Source organism: Gracilinanus agilis, chromosome X, assembly GCF_016433145.1.
Source record: "Gracilinanus agilis isolate LMUSP501 chromosome X, AgileGrace, whole genome shotgun sequence".
Classification (NCBI taxonomy): Eukaryota; Metazoa; Chordata; class Mammalia; order Didelphimorphia; family Didelphidae; genus Gracilinanus; species Gracilinanus agilis.
The window spans coordinates 3,266,096-3,281,455 of record NC_058136.1 but is presented as its reverse complement, the minus strand read 5'-3'; the positions used below and the strand labels follow the sequence as shown (position 1 = coordinate 3,281,455).

Sequence of the window (15,360 nt, the reverse complement as noted above, 5' to 3'; positions counted from 1 at the left end):
ACAAAATAGTATACCTGTCAGATCTCTGGGAAAGGAAAGATTTTAAAACCAAGCAAGAGTTAGAGAAAATTACAAAATGTAAATTAAATGGTTTTGATTATATTAAGCTAAAAAGCTTCTGTACAAACAAAAACAATGTAGTCAAAATCAGAAGGGAAACAACAAATTGGGAAAAAATCTTCATAACAAAAAACTCTGACGGGGTCTAATTACTCAAATATACAAGGAGTTAAATCAATTGTATAAAAAAATCAAGCCATTCCCCAATTGAAAAATGGGCAAGAGACATGAATAGGCAATTTTCAGGTAAAGAAATCAAAAGTATCAATAAGCACATGAGAAAGTGTTCTAAATCTCTAATAATTAGAGAAATGCAAATCAAAACAACTCTGAGGTATCACCTCACACCTAGCAGATTGGCTAAAATGAAAGAAGGGGAGAGTAATGAATGCTGGAGGGAATGTGGCAAAATTGGGACATTAATGCATTGCTGGTGGAGTTGTGAAACGATACAACCATTTTGGCTGGCAATTTGGAACTATGGTCAAAGGGCTATAAAAGAATGCCTTCCCTTTGATCCAGCCATACCATTATTGGGTTTGTACCCCAAAGAGATCATAGATAAACAGACTTGTATGAAAATATTTATAGCTGCGCTTTTTGTAGTGGCAAAAAACTGGAAAAGGAGGGAATGCCCTTCAATTGGGGAATGGCTGAACAAACTGTGGTATATGCGGGTGATGGAATACTATTGTGCTAAAAGGAATAATAAACTAGAGGAGTTCCAGGTGAACTGGAAAGACCTCCAGGAACTGATGCAGAGCGAAAGAGCAGAGCCAGAAGAACATTGTACACAGAGACTGATATACTGTGGTAAAATTGAATGTAATGGACCTCTGTACCAGCAGCAATGCAATGACCCAGGACTATTCTGAGGGATTTATGGTAAAGATGCTACCCACATTCAGAGGAAGAACTGCAGGAGAGGAAACATAGAAGATAAACAATTACTTGAATGCATGGGTTGAGGCGGACATGATTGGGGATGTAGACTCGAAACGACCACACCAATGCAACTACCAACAATATGGAAATAGGCCCTGAACAAGGACACATGACAAAACCAGTGGAAATGTGCATTGGCCATGGGTGGGGGGAGAGCGGGGGGTGAAGGGGAAAGTAGGGGCATGAAGCATGTAAACAGGTTAAAAATGAATATTAATAAATGTTTAAAAAAAAAGATGTGTTTGGGGATGTTAGTTGAAATCAAACTATCTTCCTGCTTGTGGAAAGTGGATAAAATACCTGTAGCCTACTGTACATTTAGGCAAAGGATAAATGAAGTAGCTCAGATTCAAAGAATCAAATAGAAACTTTGGGAGGACGAATGCAGGAAGTTGAATGCTATTACATACATATTCCATTACAAATGCTATTACATATGTGAATATAGCTATGTAGTACCTGGAGCATTATTGGATCAGAAATTTCTAAGTAATTGCACAGTAGAGAGGGCTCGGCAGAGCTCATTTGTGGTAGGGTGGGAATCAGGGGTGCTGGGCAAACTGAAACAGATGGAGCCAACTAGAAACACCCTGACCCCACCCTCTCCCAGCACTTTGAGAGAAATGGGCTCTTTGGAATGATCTATTTGACCCTCTTCTTTTTTTTAATTTTTTTTTATTTTAAACCCTTAACTTCTTTGTATTGACTTATAGGTGGAAGAGTGGTAAGGGTAGGCAATGGGGGTCAAGTGACTTGCCCAGGGTCACACAGCTGGGAAGTGTCTGAGGCCGGATTTGACCCTCTTCTTTTTAACAGAAGAAGGAACTAAGACCTAGAGAAGGGAAGCTAATTTGGCAGAGGTCACCAAGGTGGTAAAGACAGGATTTTACCCCCTCTTCATTCCCGTGGCATTAGATTTGGAGTCACTGAACTCAATCCAGGTTTGAGGCCTGTCTCTAATACTCAGTCCCAGTATTACTTCTTTGACAAGTCACATTGAACTTCTGTGCCTCAGTTTCCTCTTCTGTAAAATGAAGGGGTTGGACTAGATGCCAGGAATTGCTTGAAGTTCACATTTGGGAATGTATAAAGGGACATACAATAGTTATGACTGAACAAGTTATTTGTCAAATGAGCATCATCGAATGAACATCTTAGAATCTCAAGGAGCTCATCAGAAAATCATAGGCTGAGATTTTTCAAGCTGGAAGGGACCTCAAAGATCATAGAATCCAACTTTCTCATTACAGAGGAGGAAACTGAGACCCAAGGAGAAGGGGCATGCCCAAGATTACCCAACTTGTATGTGTCTGAGGTGGGATTTGAACCCAGGGCTTCTTAATTCCAAGTTCAAATTACTAGCCAGTTCATCACACCTTTGAAAGCAATCAGTTATTTGTAGCATTAGAGCTTTGAATGCAAAGGAAAATGAAATGCCTGTGTCTTCTCAACATGGATTGATATTTTAAAAAAGCAGAATTTAAGTGAAATGGGGGAGAACTAGATCATCATACTGATGTACCCAAACATCCCCAGGGTCCAGCTAGCCTTGATGTGAACCACTAAGGAATGATGTAGCTAAGTAGGGGGCACTAGGCGGAGATCTGACGTACATGGCCAATCTGTTCCCCATCGTTTTTAACCATGGAATTGGCCCAATGTTCTGTACAAGGAGAGACCAGGAAGGACTGTGTGGCCATCCTGGTGCCCTGGAATTCATTCTCCTTTTCTGTGTGTTCTCTGTGTTCCAGATTTAATCTACAAGATCGAGCTGGCGGGAGGCCTGGGAGCAATCCTACTTCTTCTTGTGCTCCTTATCATCATCTATAAATGCTATAACATTGAGTTGCTACTTTTCTACCGACAGAACTTTGGAAACAATGAAGATGCAGATGGTAAGTCGCCATCTGAGTGTTGAATTCTGTTTCAAAGGCACTAGTTGATCAAGGAGACCAAGGAAGGACATCCTTTGTGAGAAGCAAATTAGGATTGATTCCATTTCCCCTGCCCCCCCCCATATACACATGGAATGATCAGTTGCATCAAAGACACATTTTAGTATATATTTACAGTTCTATTGAGGTTTGTATGTATATTCTCCCAGGAGTACAGAATCAATTAGCAAACATGGCATAACGGGAAAAGCACTCAACTTCTAGTTGTGGGATTTGAGTTCAAATTCAAACTTTACCTATGAGACCTTGGGCAAGCCACTTCACCTAAATGGGCCTCAGTTTCTTCCTCTGTAAAATTATGGAATTAAATTGATGGCCTCTGAGAGCCCTTTCATCTCTACATCTATGATTGCATATAGGACCTTAGGTGAGTCATTTAGCCATGCTATGTCACAATTTCTTCTCCTATAAAATGAAGGGGTTGAACCAGAGGCCCTTCTGAGTTCCCTTCCATCTCTAGAACTAGGAGCCTAGGCATGACCTTGGGCAGGTCCCTGGGCCTCAGGTTCCTCTCCTTTAAAATGAAGAATTTACTCTAGATTCAAAGGTCCTTTATAATGAGGCTAGATTCTTGGGACCGTAAGCATTTATTTATTAATCGTTTATTACATGCCAGATGCTGTACTAGGTGCTGGGGATACAAAAAGGACCACACTCTTTTCCAAGGAAGCCCAGGGCACAGGCATCCAGGATGTGGTCTCTAATTTTCACGCATTTCCCAGAAATGACCCAAGAAAAGCTTCCACTGCAGACTTCAATAAGACATTCAGCTGAGCTCTGCTACTCTGACATTCTGGAATGACTGCCTTATTTTCCACTGAGCAAATTGCTTTGTACCAAATCAATACGAATGAAAACTCCTGACACACAGCTCCTTCTACCTTAATTCCTCACGCACAGACTATTTAGTGTCTTTGAAACAGGATTCTGCAACTAGATTCTTCTTTGCCTGTCAGAACTAGGGACCTTCAAAATCACTACACCCCAAAGCCTTTTTTTTGACAGAAGAACAAGTATGGGACTAGAGAGGGAGTAGAACCAGCCCACGGTCACACAGCAGAGGCAAAACTAGAACCCATGTCTCCAAAATTCCAGGCCAATGTTTGCAGTTTCTTTCTTTCTTCCTTCCTTCCTTTTCTTCCTTTTTTTAAAATGGTCTATCTCCTCCAGGTTAGAGTTACAAGGACCATTCAATGGCCAATCCCACTGCTGATTAGCATGGGAGTTTTGCTGACCTGTTCTGTTTCTGACCTGGACCGTTTTTCTCCTCTTTAGACAGCAGCTTCATGACCCCTCGCTCCCAGGGGCCCATCATCTTGGTGTCAGATTTAGAATGGACACCTGGTCTACATCTGCCTTATTGCAGCTCAGAACCCCAGGGATCAAGTGATCCAGCAGCCTGTGCCTCCCTAGAAGCAGGACATTGCAGACAAGTGCCACCACACCCAGCCACTGTTCTTTCCACCACACTCCTTGGCTTCAAATTCTCTAAGCAGGCTAAGACTCAGACCAGGTCACCCCATCAACAAGAAGGGCTCTGTTCTCTGGTGCCTGTTCCTCAGACCTATTTTAAGAACAGCAAATAACCAGTGATTCAGGAGGCAGAGGCAAATTCCCAAAATTGCTTTTCAATAGAAAGAAAATTCAGGCAGAAAAAGTTGTTATGCTAAGGGGCTTTGGGATCTCTTGGGTTTATCAAGGTAGGGGGTATTTCCCTCTGATGTGGGAAATAGGGCCAGGTATTTGACCATCAGAGGTCATTCAGTCCAGTCCCCTCATTGTACAGTTGAGGAGGGGTTTGTTTCTTTAATAGTATGACCTCAAAGGAGCTATGGTCTATGAAGGACAGAGTGCTGGGGGCAACCTGGAATTTCTGAGGTTTCTTTCATGGAGAGGGAAAGGTGGGTGACTTGATTGCATCAATAATTCCACAACCTCACCCATTTGGAAAGTAGGCCTTTACTAGTTACACATAGGTAATACTGTATACTAGGATATACCTCCTGAGTACCAAAGGACAGTCAAGTGACCATTCATCATGTATTTTGAGCTGTCACCATTTGAAACCCTGGACTGTGCCCAACCTCTCTCCTTGCTTAATGAAATCAAATTGTAAGGCATAGCTGAAAGAATCAGGGGATCTGAGTTCAAATCTGGCCTTTGACACTACCTGTGTAACCTTAGTTAAGTCAACCCATTTCCCTGAGCCTCAGTTTCCACATCTCTAAGATGAGGGGGCTGGCCTCTAAACTTGCTTCCAGCTCTGAACATTTTATCCTGTGGTCCTAAATCACTTGGCCTCAGTTTTCTCATCTTTAAAATAAGGTTAGACTATAATCATGAGTCACTTGATTTCCCCAGGCCTTTATTTCCTCTTCTGTAAAGTATAAGATTGGGGTCTATTGCAGGAAAGGAGGCATCCCTTCCATTTCTAGATTTCTAATCTAATAATTTCTAATATGGGTGAATTTGGACAAGCAGGCACCTCACTTTTGCTCTTCTGTGATGAGAAGATGTAGTGGATTGGCCTTGGTGGCCACTGATATTCCTTCCAGCTAGATCTAAAATCCTTTAGACAAGTCACTTGACCTCCTTTGGGCTCAGTTTCCCCTTATGTAAAATAAGGAGTTTGGACAAGATTGCATCTGAGCTCCTTTCCTGCTATAGATCTAGGATCCTTTGTGTAACCTTGGACAAGTCACTTGACCTCCTGATTCCCCAGTTTCCCCCTCAGTAAAATAAGAAGACACACTAGATGACCTCTGGGGTCTCTCACAGTCTCCTGAGAAGTTGAACTTTGTTGTAGAGGAAGCAGTCACTGGTCCCAAAGGTATGATGTCACATGGGAAGGTTGTAGTACCCACTTCCAAGTGTCTAGAATAGAAGCCTCTCCCTGCCTAGATTGATTCAGATAATCATTGCTGTAGGGAAAGCACTCTGTGCTCTCACTTCTAGTGGCATGGCAAATAGACACTTGAAGCCACCCTGCTCTATATAGCTCTGCAATGATGTACATAGCAGCCCAAGTTACACAAGTAATTAAGCTTTAAAGTCCAGATTTGATCTCAGGCCCTCTTCACGCCAGAGCCTGTTCTTTCATCATATTCTGCCAATTACTAGCTACTTTGAGCAAGTCATTTCCCTTCCAGGCCCTCTGTTTCCTCATCTGTAAAATGGAGGAGTAGGATTAGATGGCTTTGGGAGGGCTCTTCTAGCTCTAGAGCTATTATACTATAATTCTGTGAGCCTAAGAATGGTCTATCCTGCATTATCCAGTGGCCTAGGAAAGCAGGGCCAGCTAAGGAGTGGTGGATCACTGGGCCCAAGTAGGGAAGACTGCTACTTCCTGAGCTGGGTGAAAGTGGCAACAGACTCTATGGGCTGTTCTATCTTGAGAAGCACTTCACAGCTCAGTAAACTAAAGTAGGCACTGGTACAATCTGAGAGCATGATGGAGGAAGGAGAAGACTTGGTTTTCCACTCTGGCACTTAGTACAGTGTCATGTCCTCAACAACAACAAAGACAATGATATTAGTAATAATAGTTGCCATTTATATAGCTCTTTGAGGTTTGTCAAGAACTTTCAAGAAGTTGTCAAAGTTGTCAAACTGTCAAGAACATGTCAAGAAGATGTCAAAAACATCTTCTTATTCATAAATGTAACCACTTAATCATGTTTGTTGATTGATCCTCGACTGAGGGAAACAATGAGACAGGAGGCTAAGTAGAAAGACCAGTGAACAGAGAGTTGGGAAATATGTGCATGTGAATCTCACTTAGGTCGCTTCCTGGTTGGATAACCTACCCAGGTTCACTCTCTGCCCCAGTTTCCTCATTTGCTGAAAGGTATGATAATTTTACCCAAAGTGCTTCCCTGACAGGGTCACCATGAAGACTAAAGAGGATAATGTATTGGAAAGTGCTTATATAGCTCAATGGCCTAATTAGGGTTCCTTCTGATCATTCAGATGAAAGTGAATGAGGACAAATGCTGAAGGGAAGTTGGGAGAATGGGATGCAAGACTCAGGCCAAGCCCCAGTGAACTTCACAATTGCCAAAAGAGGCCCCTGGACTGACTTGGTAGCACCTGTCCATTTGTATGGGGGTGGGGGTTGGCCACTCTTCCCTCCATGCTTAAGGATCCTGTTACAACTGTACCATAAGCAGAGCGAGACACCAAACCTCGATTTCATTGGATGGAAGCCCAGAGACACAATTATTCTCTGCCCTCTGATTGGTGGACAATAGGGAGTAGCTAGTCCAGGAGACTAGCACCAAACTGAAAATAGTTGTTGGACAGGGCCCAGGTGACACAAGGGAGTCTACAGCAAAGGTCTCTCTCTTCCTCCCTCCAGCTTTGTTGGCCCCATTCCTAACTGAGGAAAGGAGAGGGCTAGTTTGGGGCTTCTCTTCCCCTTATTCACAGCCAGTGAGTCTTTATTAAGTGCCTACTATGTGCGGGCTTTCCATGCTAAGTGCTGGGAATTCAAAGACAGACAAAAGTCAGACCCAGCTCTCAAACAGCTCATAGCCCAATGGGGGAGACAGCACGCAAAAAAAAAAAAAACAAAAAAAAAACTTCATATAAACTTTATACAAGCTTTGTACAAACAAGGAGAAATTGGGAATGATCAGCAGGTACAAGAATGAAGAGGGGCAGGGAAAGGCTTCCTGTAGAAGGCAGAATTTGACTTGGGCCTTGAAGGAAGCCAGAGAAACTAGAAGGGAGAGCATGCTAGGCATGGGGTATGACCATTTAAAAGGCACAAAGGCAGGAGGTGGAGGGTTGCATGCTAGAAACAGCAAGGAAACTGGTCTCACTAGATCACTGAGAACACGAGAGGAGTGAGAAGACTTGAAAGGTAGGAGAGGGCCAGGTGACAAAAGGCTTTAAAAGCCAGAGGGAAAAGTTTGTATTTGATCCTGGGGAGAATAGGGAGCCACTGGCATTTGACTACAGGGGCAGATCTACCCTGAGAAAGATCAGTGTGACATCAGAGTGGAAGAGAAACTTGAGGCAGGCAATTGCAGTGTCCTAAACACGAGAAAATGAATGTTGGCAGGATCAGAAAAAAGAAGCATCTATGTGAGTTGTTATATAGAGAAACAATAGGCCTTACCAACTGGTTGGACATTGGAGCTGAGGGAAAGCAGTTAAGAAAGCTACCACTTAGGTGAGTAACTAAGAAGATGGTGGTATCCTTGACCATGATAGAGAAGCAAGGAGGAGGAGAAGGTTGGGGCAGAGGGAAGAAGATAACGAGTTCATTTAGGGACGTGGTAAATTGAAGATATCTACAGGACATCCAGTTTCAGATGTTTAATAGGCAATTGGAGATGCAAGAATGGAGCTCAGGACTAAGGCTAGGGCTCAGTAAATAGCTCTGGGAATTATCAGCATAGAAATAATTGAGTCTATGAGAGCTAAAATGTCCAAGTGAAACTGTATCAATGGACAAGAAAAGAGGACTCGGGCCAGAGTCTTGGAGGATCCTCACCATTATTGGACACAATCTAGATGAAGATCCAGCAATGGAGACTGAGAAAGAACCTTCAGATAAGGTAGCAATACTAAGAGAGAATAGGGTCACAACCCTAGAGAGAAGAGGGTGATCAATAGAGTCAAAGGTTGCAGAGATCAGGAGGAATAAGAATTAAGAAAAGGTCATTAGATTTTACAGTTAAGTTACATTGGGAACTTTGGAGAGAGCAGAATGATGAGGTTGGAAACCAAAGTGACGAGACTGGGAGGCCAGGACACAAAGGCACTGATTGAAGAAGGCCTTTTCAAGGGCATTAGCCAGAAAAATGAGGAGAAATGTAGGTGATTTGGGGATGATAGGGACTAGCTGGTCCAGGACTCTAATACCAACCTGAAAATGAGGGGCACAGGCCCCTTGCTGATCTGCCAAAGATCCGATCTGACCATGCCACTCCCCCAATCAAAAACCTTTGCTAAATCTCTGTTGCCTCCAAGGTAAAATGCAGACTCAGCCTGAGATTTAATGCCCTCCCACAATATGGCTCCAATCTGCTTTCCAGTCCCTCCCCATCTCTCTGAGACATGAGAGGTAAAGTAACTTTGACTAGGGTCACACAGTGAGTCTGAGTCAAGATTGGAAACCAGGTGGTCTTAATTCCAAGTTCAGCACTCCATCCTCTAAGAGATTATATAATGCAGAGAAGGGGGCTGACCTGGTTTCGGTAGAGGGAATTTCCTCATTGGAAGATCTCTATTCCAGTGAAATTGTATGTCCAGACATAAGGGTGGGAAAAAAAAAGCTGGAATACAGGTTGAATCCAGATTGTGGAGGGCCATATCAGGCAGATCCAGTTTGAATTTTATCCTAGAGGCAAGTTTTCTGAACTGGAAAGTGACATAGTTGGATCTGCTCTTTTGAAACAGCCAGCTGGCAGCTGGGTAAAATGTACATTGGAGAGGAGAAAGACTGAGCCCAGAAAGGTCAATTAGGAGGCTATTCCAAAAGTCCAGGTGAACAGTAATGGGGGCCTAACCTAAGGTGGTGGCTGAGTGCAGGGAGACCATGGGGAGGATGCAAGAGATATAGGTGACGTAGGCCCTAGGACTTGGCAATTGGTTGGCTATGGAGGATGAGGGAAGAATTAAGGATGACTCCAAGGTTATGGGGTTGGATGCCTTGAAGGGGAGCTGAATACAACACAGGAAAAAAGGATGACTGGGGAGGAAGGGCAGTTTGGAAGACCTGAGTCCAGAGATCTCTCACACAAAGGCTCATTAACTTAGCCTGGCAACACGGCTGCTTTAAATTACCATTTGGTTTTAAAACAATTTTTCTCGACCTTGCTGTTAACCTTCTTTGCTATATCCACGCTGCTTCTCTCTGAGAGCAGCAGCTGCAACTATTGAAGCCCTGTTCTTGGCTGCTGCCATGGGTTGGAAGTGTCCTTTTTATCTCTGGCATCTGTGCCACTGATAGGTTTGGGGCTGGCATCCTCTAGGGTAGGTCAGCTGACCTGGCTGCTTTCCTCCTAGCTCTTGCCTCTGTGATGCACTCACCTTTTTTGTTCAACTCCAAAGGTTGTGACTAAAATATAAGATCCCCTTAAACCAGGACTCAGATTTAAGAAGATAGGTAGAGACCATCCATCAGCCCATTTGGGTGCCACAAGTGATTGAACTCTGGGCTCAAGTGAACAGGAATCCAAGAAGACCATGCCCTGGTAAGTTCCTGTTTTTATGCCACAGGCTCATAGATCTAGAGCTCAAAGGACCTTAGAGGTCATCAGTCCCACTCCCTTATTTTGTAGATGAGATGACTGAGACTAAAAGAAATGAATTGCTGTTCGGAAATCCCTGGCAGCTAGTGGATGAGAAAGGATGGGCCTGGAGCCAGGAAGACCTAAGTTGAAATCTGGCCTCAGTCACTTACTAGTTGATTGACCCTGGGCAAGTCACTTAACTGCTGTCTGCCTCAGCTTCCTCATCTGTAAAATAGGGATAATTACAGCACCTGAACCTTCCAGGGATCAAAATGAGATGATGCGTGCAAAGTGCTTAGTATAGCACCTGGCACATAGTAGGCACTTGATACACGCCTGTTTCCTTTCTGCCCTAGGAATATTCAGCTATCATGCCAGGCTGTGGTCAGTGACAAAGACAAGAATCTAGAAATTCAGGCAAAATAGTCAGAGTAGCCCAAAGGTCAGGAGTTCAGAAGGTCTGCTGAGACTTAAAGGCTTACCAATATGAATAGATGGTGGTTTGGGGATAATTGATCAGCAAGCATTAATTTGGCTAGCACTGTGCTAGGTACAGGGGATACAAAGACCAAAAAAAGCCAGTCTACATTCCAGGAGCTCCTACACCATTATGGGAGACTATATATTATATATGTATGTATGTATAAAAGATGACCCAAAATACATAACCGGTAATTTGTGAGGGGACTTCAGTAGTAACTGCATGGAAGGGGAATATGAGGGAAAAGAGATGAATAGGGTGTGCTTTAGGGCTGAGGGAAGACAGCCACTAAAGAGATATGAGGATAGGAGATAGACAATGTATGGAGAAGAATAAGAAGACCAATGGGGCTGGATCATAGAATACATAGAAGTGGAGAATGTAAAATAAGGAAATAGCAAGTAGAGAACTGGCTTTGAAGTCAGAGGACCCAGGTTCAAATCCTGAATGTTGCTTACTACCTATGTGACCTTGTACAAGTCACATAATCTTTGAGCCACCATTTCCTCATGTGTAAAATAAGGATGACTTTCTAAGCTCCCTTTCAGCTATAAATCTGTGATTCTGCAAAGGGAGGTGGGAGCCAAGCTGCGAATGCCTTTACATGCTAAACTGAAGAATTTCTGTTATATCCTGGAGAGCCATCAGATTTTACTGAGCAGGGGACTGATCTGGTCAGACCTGTATTTGAAGAAAAATCACTTTTGTAAGCTGTGTGGACTATGGACTGGAGAGGGGAGAGACTCAATACCAGGAGACCAATTAGGAGGTTATTGCAATCATCCTAGCAAGAAGTGATCAGGGCTCGAACTAACTTGGTGGCTGCATGAATAGAGAAGGAGAAACATATGAAAGATGTTGAAAAGGAAGAATGGGCGTAGCACATTTAAGATTGGTCCAGAAAGTGAGGCAGGGCTGAAGGGATTAGGCAGGCCTCAAAGGTCAGATCAATGAAAGATAGAGAAAATGGTAGATCAGAGAGAGTTAAAGGCAACAGCACCAGCAAGCACATCTACCAAAGTAAAACCTGATGTGGGGGGCAGGGACCTACCTTTTCCTGGTAGGTTTTCAGTTGTAAGGGTTATCTCATGATAGCCAGAGGGAAAGTTAGAGGCATATCCATAGGAGCAGAATCAAGGGTTGGTATGGCCAGTCTGTTCTTACCCGAATTTGTTCAGGAACCTCCAAAGGCCCTTTCAAACAGGATGCCCCTCTCTTGAACAACCAAGATTTCCACCATGTACATTCTCCAGGGAATCAGGTCATTCCAACAAGGCATATAGTCATCTTTCCCAACCAGAAGACACAAGGAAGAATACTGGCTACTCCCCATTTCCAGGCACCATCTTGGGCACGCCAAGCTCATGTCCTCTTTGCAGGATAGGGATGAGATGTAGGGTAGCATGGTAAGGGAATCAGACCTCTATCATCCTCCTTTCACAATCTCCATATGGCTAGGAGCTTCCCTTGGGGGTGACTGTGGGCTACTGCCAATAGTTGTGAAACAGAAGTGGGCTCATATGCCATCATTTCTCTCTTCTGCCTTCAATAGGATAAACGAGATCCACCTTCTCGTTCATATACTCTCCAAGTTACCTGTTGCTTGAGTTCCCACAAGATTCTTATAGATAGGTAACATAAGCTTAATAAGTATCATTGTTTCATAGCATTCTGCCATCTCTACATTAACTGCCTCCTTTTCCCCCTCATTTTCTATAGAAAAATTAAATTTGCAAATATTACTCTCAGTTTTCCAGTGTGGCCCTTGTAAATCCTTTGGGGAACCCTGCCATGGTTGGCTGTGACTTCATTAATGTTTCATTTCACAAAAAGAATACAAGTCCATTTTTTCTTTGATCATGTGGGCTCTAAGCCTCTACCACAACGGGGAGAAAATGCATGATGTAAAACACAGTAATTCACTGACTACATGAAGAGGAAAAATCCCAAGTGGCAGTACTGCCAGGGGGCACATTTTCAAACAAAGCCTTCTTTGGGAAGCTCTGGTTTGAATCACTGCCTGTGAGACAATGAATAGCATGGGGTAAAGCCCTGGATATACCACCCAGCTTAGAATCACAGGATCTAGAGTTAGAGCAAGAAGGGACCTTGGACACTATCTTGTCTAACTGCTTCAAGAGAATAAAGCCCAGGGAGGTTACAACTGGAAGGGACCCCAGTGGCCATCTACTTCAATTCTCTCATCTTTGAGGTGGAAACTGAAACCTAGAGAGGAGAAATAATTTGTTCAAGGTTACCCATAGGCTCATAGAGCAAGACTTGGAAAGACTCTCAGAGGTCCCATGATCCAATTATTTTTATAAATGAAGAAACCAAGGGCCAAGGAGAAGACGTAACTTTCCAAGCATTCATACAGTAAGTATCGGAGGTGGGTTTTGAACCTTAATCTTCCCAACTCTACTTCTAGTTCTCCCTCCCTCATGTTATGTTTTCTCACTGTGATTTGCTACTGAGCCATCAGCTATGACCATCAGCCCCCATAGCCGTGGCCCAAGGTTTGATGCTTCTCTCTGGGATAGGATTCATTCTGTGCTTTAAAAGATAGTGAAGCTATGGGTCATCTGGACTCAAATCGGGTATGGATCCTTAACTTTGACCTTCTTCGGTCTTTCCTGTTCATAGGGGCCCATTTCAGGGAAGCCCCATTTATGGTATTAAATGGGATGCTTTGGAATGGGTCTGGCCCTTCTTGAGACCTGTGATGTGCTCTTTGATTATTCCCATTATTCACAACAACCACAAAGGATCATGTTGATTCTGATCTCTAACTGATCTCTAGTCTTTTTTGGACCTTTCACAGACATCCAGCTGGGAATACTTCTAAGTGTCTTGTTGTTTCTTCTCTTTAAGACAACAAGGAATATGACGCCTATCTCTCTTATACAAAAGTTGATCCTGATGCTTTAGATTGTGATAACAATGAAGAAGAACAATTTGCTCTTGAAATACTACCCGATGTGCTGGAAAAACATTATGGTTATAAACTCTTTATTCCAGATAGAGACCTGATTCCCAGTGGAAGTAAGTACTTTTGAATTTCCAATTTCAACCATTCCATTTCTCTGCAGAAGTCCTATGTGTCATGTAACAAAGTTGAAAAATGACAAATCTTTTCTTTGGTAAGACTGTTCACAAAAACCAAATGTCCTTTCATTTTTTAAAATGTTTAGGACAGTGATGGTGAACCTATGGCACTGGTGCCAAAGATGTCATGCAAAGCGCTCTCTATGGGCACACGGCTACCCTCCCCCCCACCAGAATACATTACTAGAAAGGCAGAGGGCCTTGGGTAGAGCTGCTCCCTTCTCCCTCTCCACTATGTCTGACAACGTTTTTACATAGCACTCACCCCTCTGCCCAATGGGAGTGCACAGGGGGTAAGGTGGGCAGTTCACAGGTGGTAGAGCTAGAGGGGAACAGAACTCTCCCTCTTTATACTGGCTGAAGACATTCCTCATTTCATCTACCCCTCCACCCAGCAGCCCAAGGAATTGCTTTCTCCCCCCTCTGTGTGGAGTAAAGGGGGGGGGGCAGAGTGAGCTCAGTACTTGGTTGGGGGAGGATCATGGTACAAGGTCTGGGAGGGACAGGCTCGGCACTTGGTGTGGGGTGGGGTGGGGGTGGGGCCTGGCACTCCATCTCTAAAAGGTTCACCATCACTGGTCTAGGAAAACTAGGTAGATAGGTTATAACAGGCATAAACCACCAGAACCTCAGAGAGGGATGGTTGTGTAGTAGATGGAATATGGGACTTATAGTCAGGAAAACTTTGGTTCAGATCCCTCAATTGACACTAGCTTTGTATCTCTGGGGAAGACATTTTAATCCTCTGAGCCTCAGTTTTCTCATTTGAAAAATGAGAAGGGTAAATGTGTTGACATGTGAGATCACTTCTAGCTCTAAATCTGTGATCTTATTGTGTGACCCTGGGCAAGTCTCTTCCCCTCCCTGGACGTAAGTTTCCTCCTCTTAAAATTAAGGGGATTGAACTAGATGGCCTTGAGGGCCTTCCAAGATTTAGCTGATCCAAAGTATGACCTTGGGTAAGTTTCCTCTTATGAAAAATGAGTGGATGGGACTGAATGGTCTCTGAAGGTCCTTTTAGCTCTAGACCTTTGATCCTATGTGGTACTATATATCCTCATTTCTTCATCTGAAAAATAAGGGAATTGGGCTAAATAACTGCTAATGTCCCAACATTAGATCTGTGATACTGCCAGATATTGTTTTATTGGCAGAGGCAACAGACTCTGAGTTTTTCCCAGTTACTTTTCAGCAGAAATTGTCTAAGACCCTCCTTCCTCCTCAACTCCCATGTCTTGACCTTCCTGAGCCATACTGAGTGCTTCTTGGACTCATATTGGGAGTGCTTTGCAAACGCTAGCTGGGCCCTCAAGAGGCTATTTATTAATTTGCTTTTCTGTTCTAGGAAAAATAATGCTTGTTATTCAAAATTAAAATTAACTTATCATCCTAAAGAGAGAAATCTTTTATGTTAAAGCCTCTTCTGGTCTATTTCTCTTACAAGTCTTAGGAGATGCCCTTATCCTTATGTTTATGTACTGCCATTGCTCATTTAGAATGGATATTTTCAGGCTCTCCATTCACAAAGAATTCATTCTGGATTTCTGGAATGAGACATGGAATATGGCAA

At 43.3% G+C, this 15,360-nt stretch overlaps 1 protein-coding gene across 1 annotated transcript in view; it reads left to right on the top strand.

Moving 5' to 3' along the window:
• IL1RAPL2 (interleukin 1 receptor accessory protein like 2) overlaps positions 1 to 15,360 on the top strand; it is a 550,737-nt gene that overhangs the window by 521,567 nt on the left and 13,810 nt on the right. Inside the window, exons 8-9 of the mRNA XM_044682654.1 lie at positions 2,757 to 2,900; positions 13,557 to 13,727. Coding sequence (XP_044538589.1) covers positions 2,757 to 2,900; positions 13,557 to 13,727 — 315 coding nt within the window. The remainder of the gene's footprint in view (positions 1 to 2,756; positions 2,901 to 13,556; positions 13,728 to 15,360) is intronic.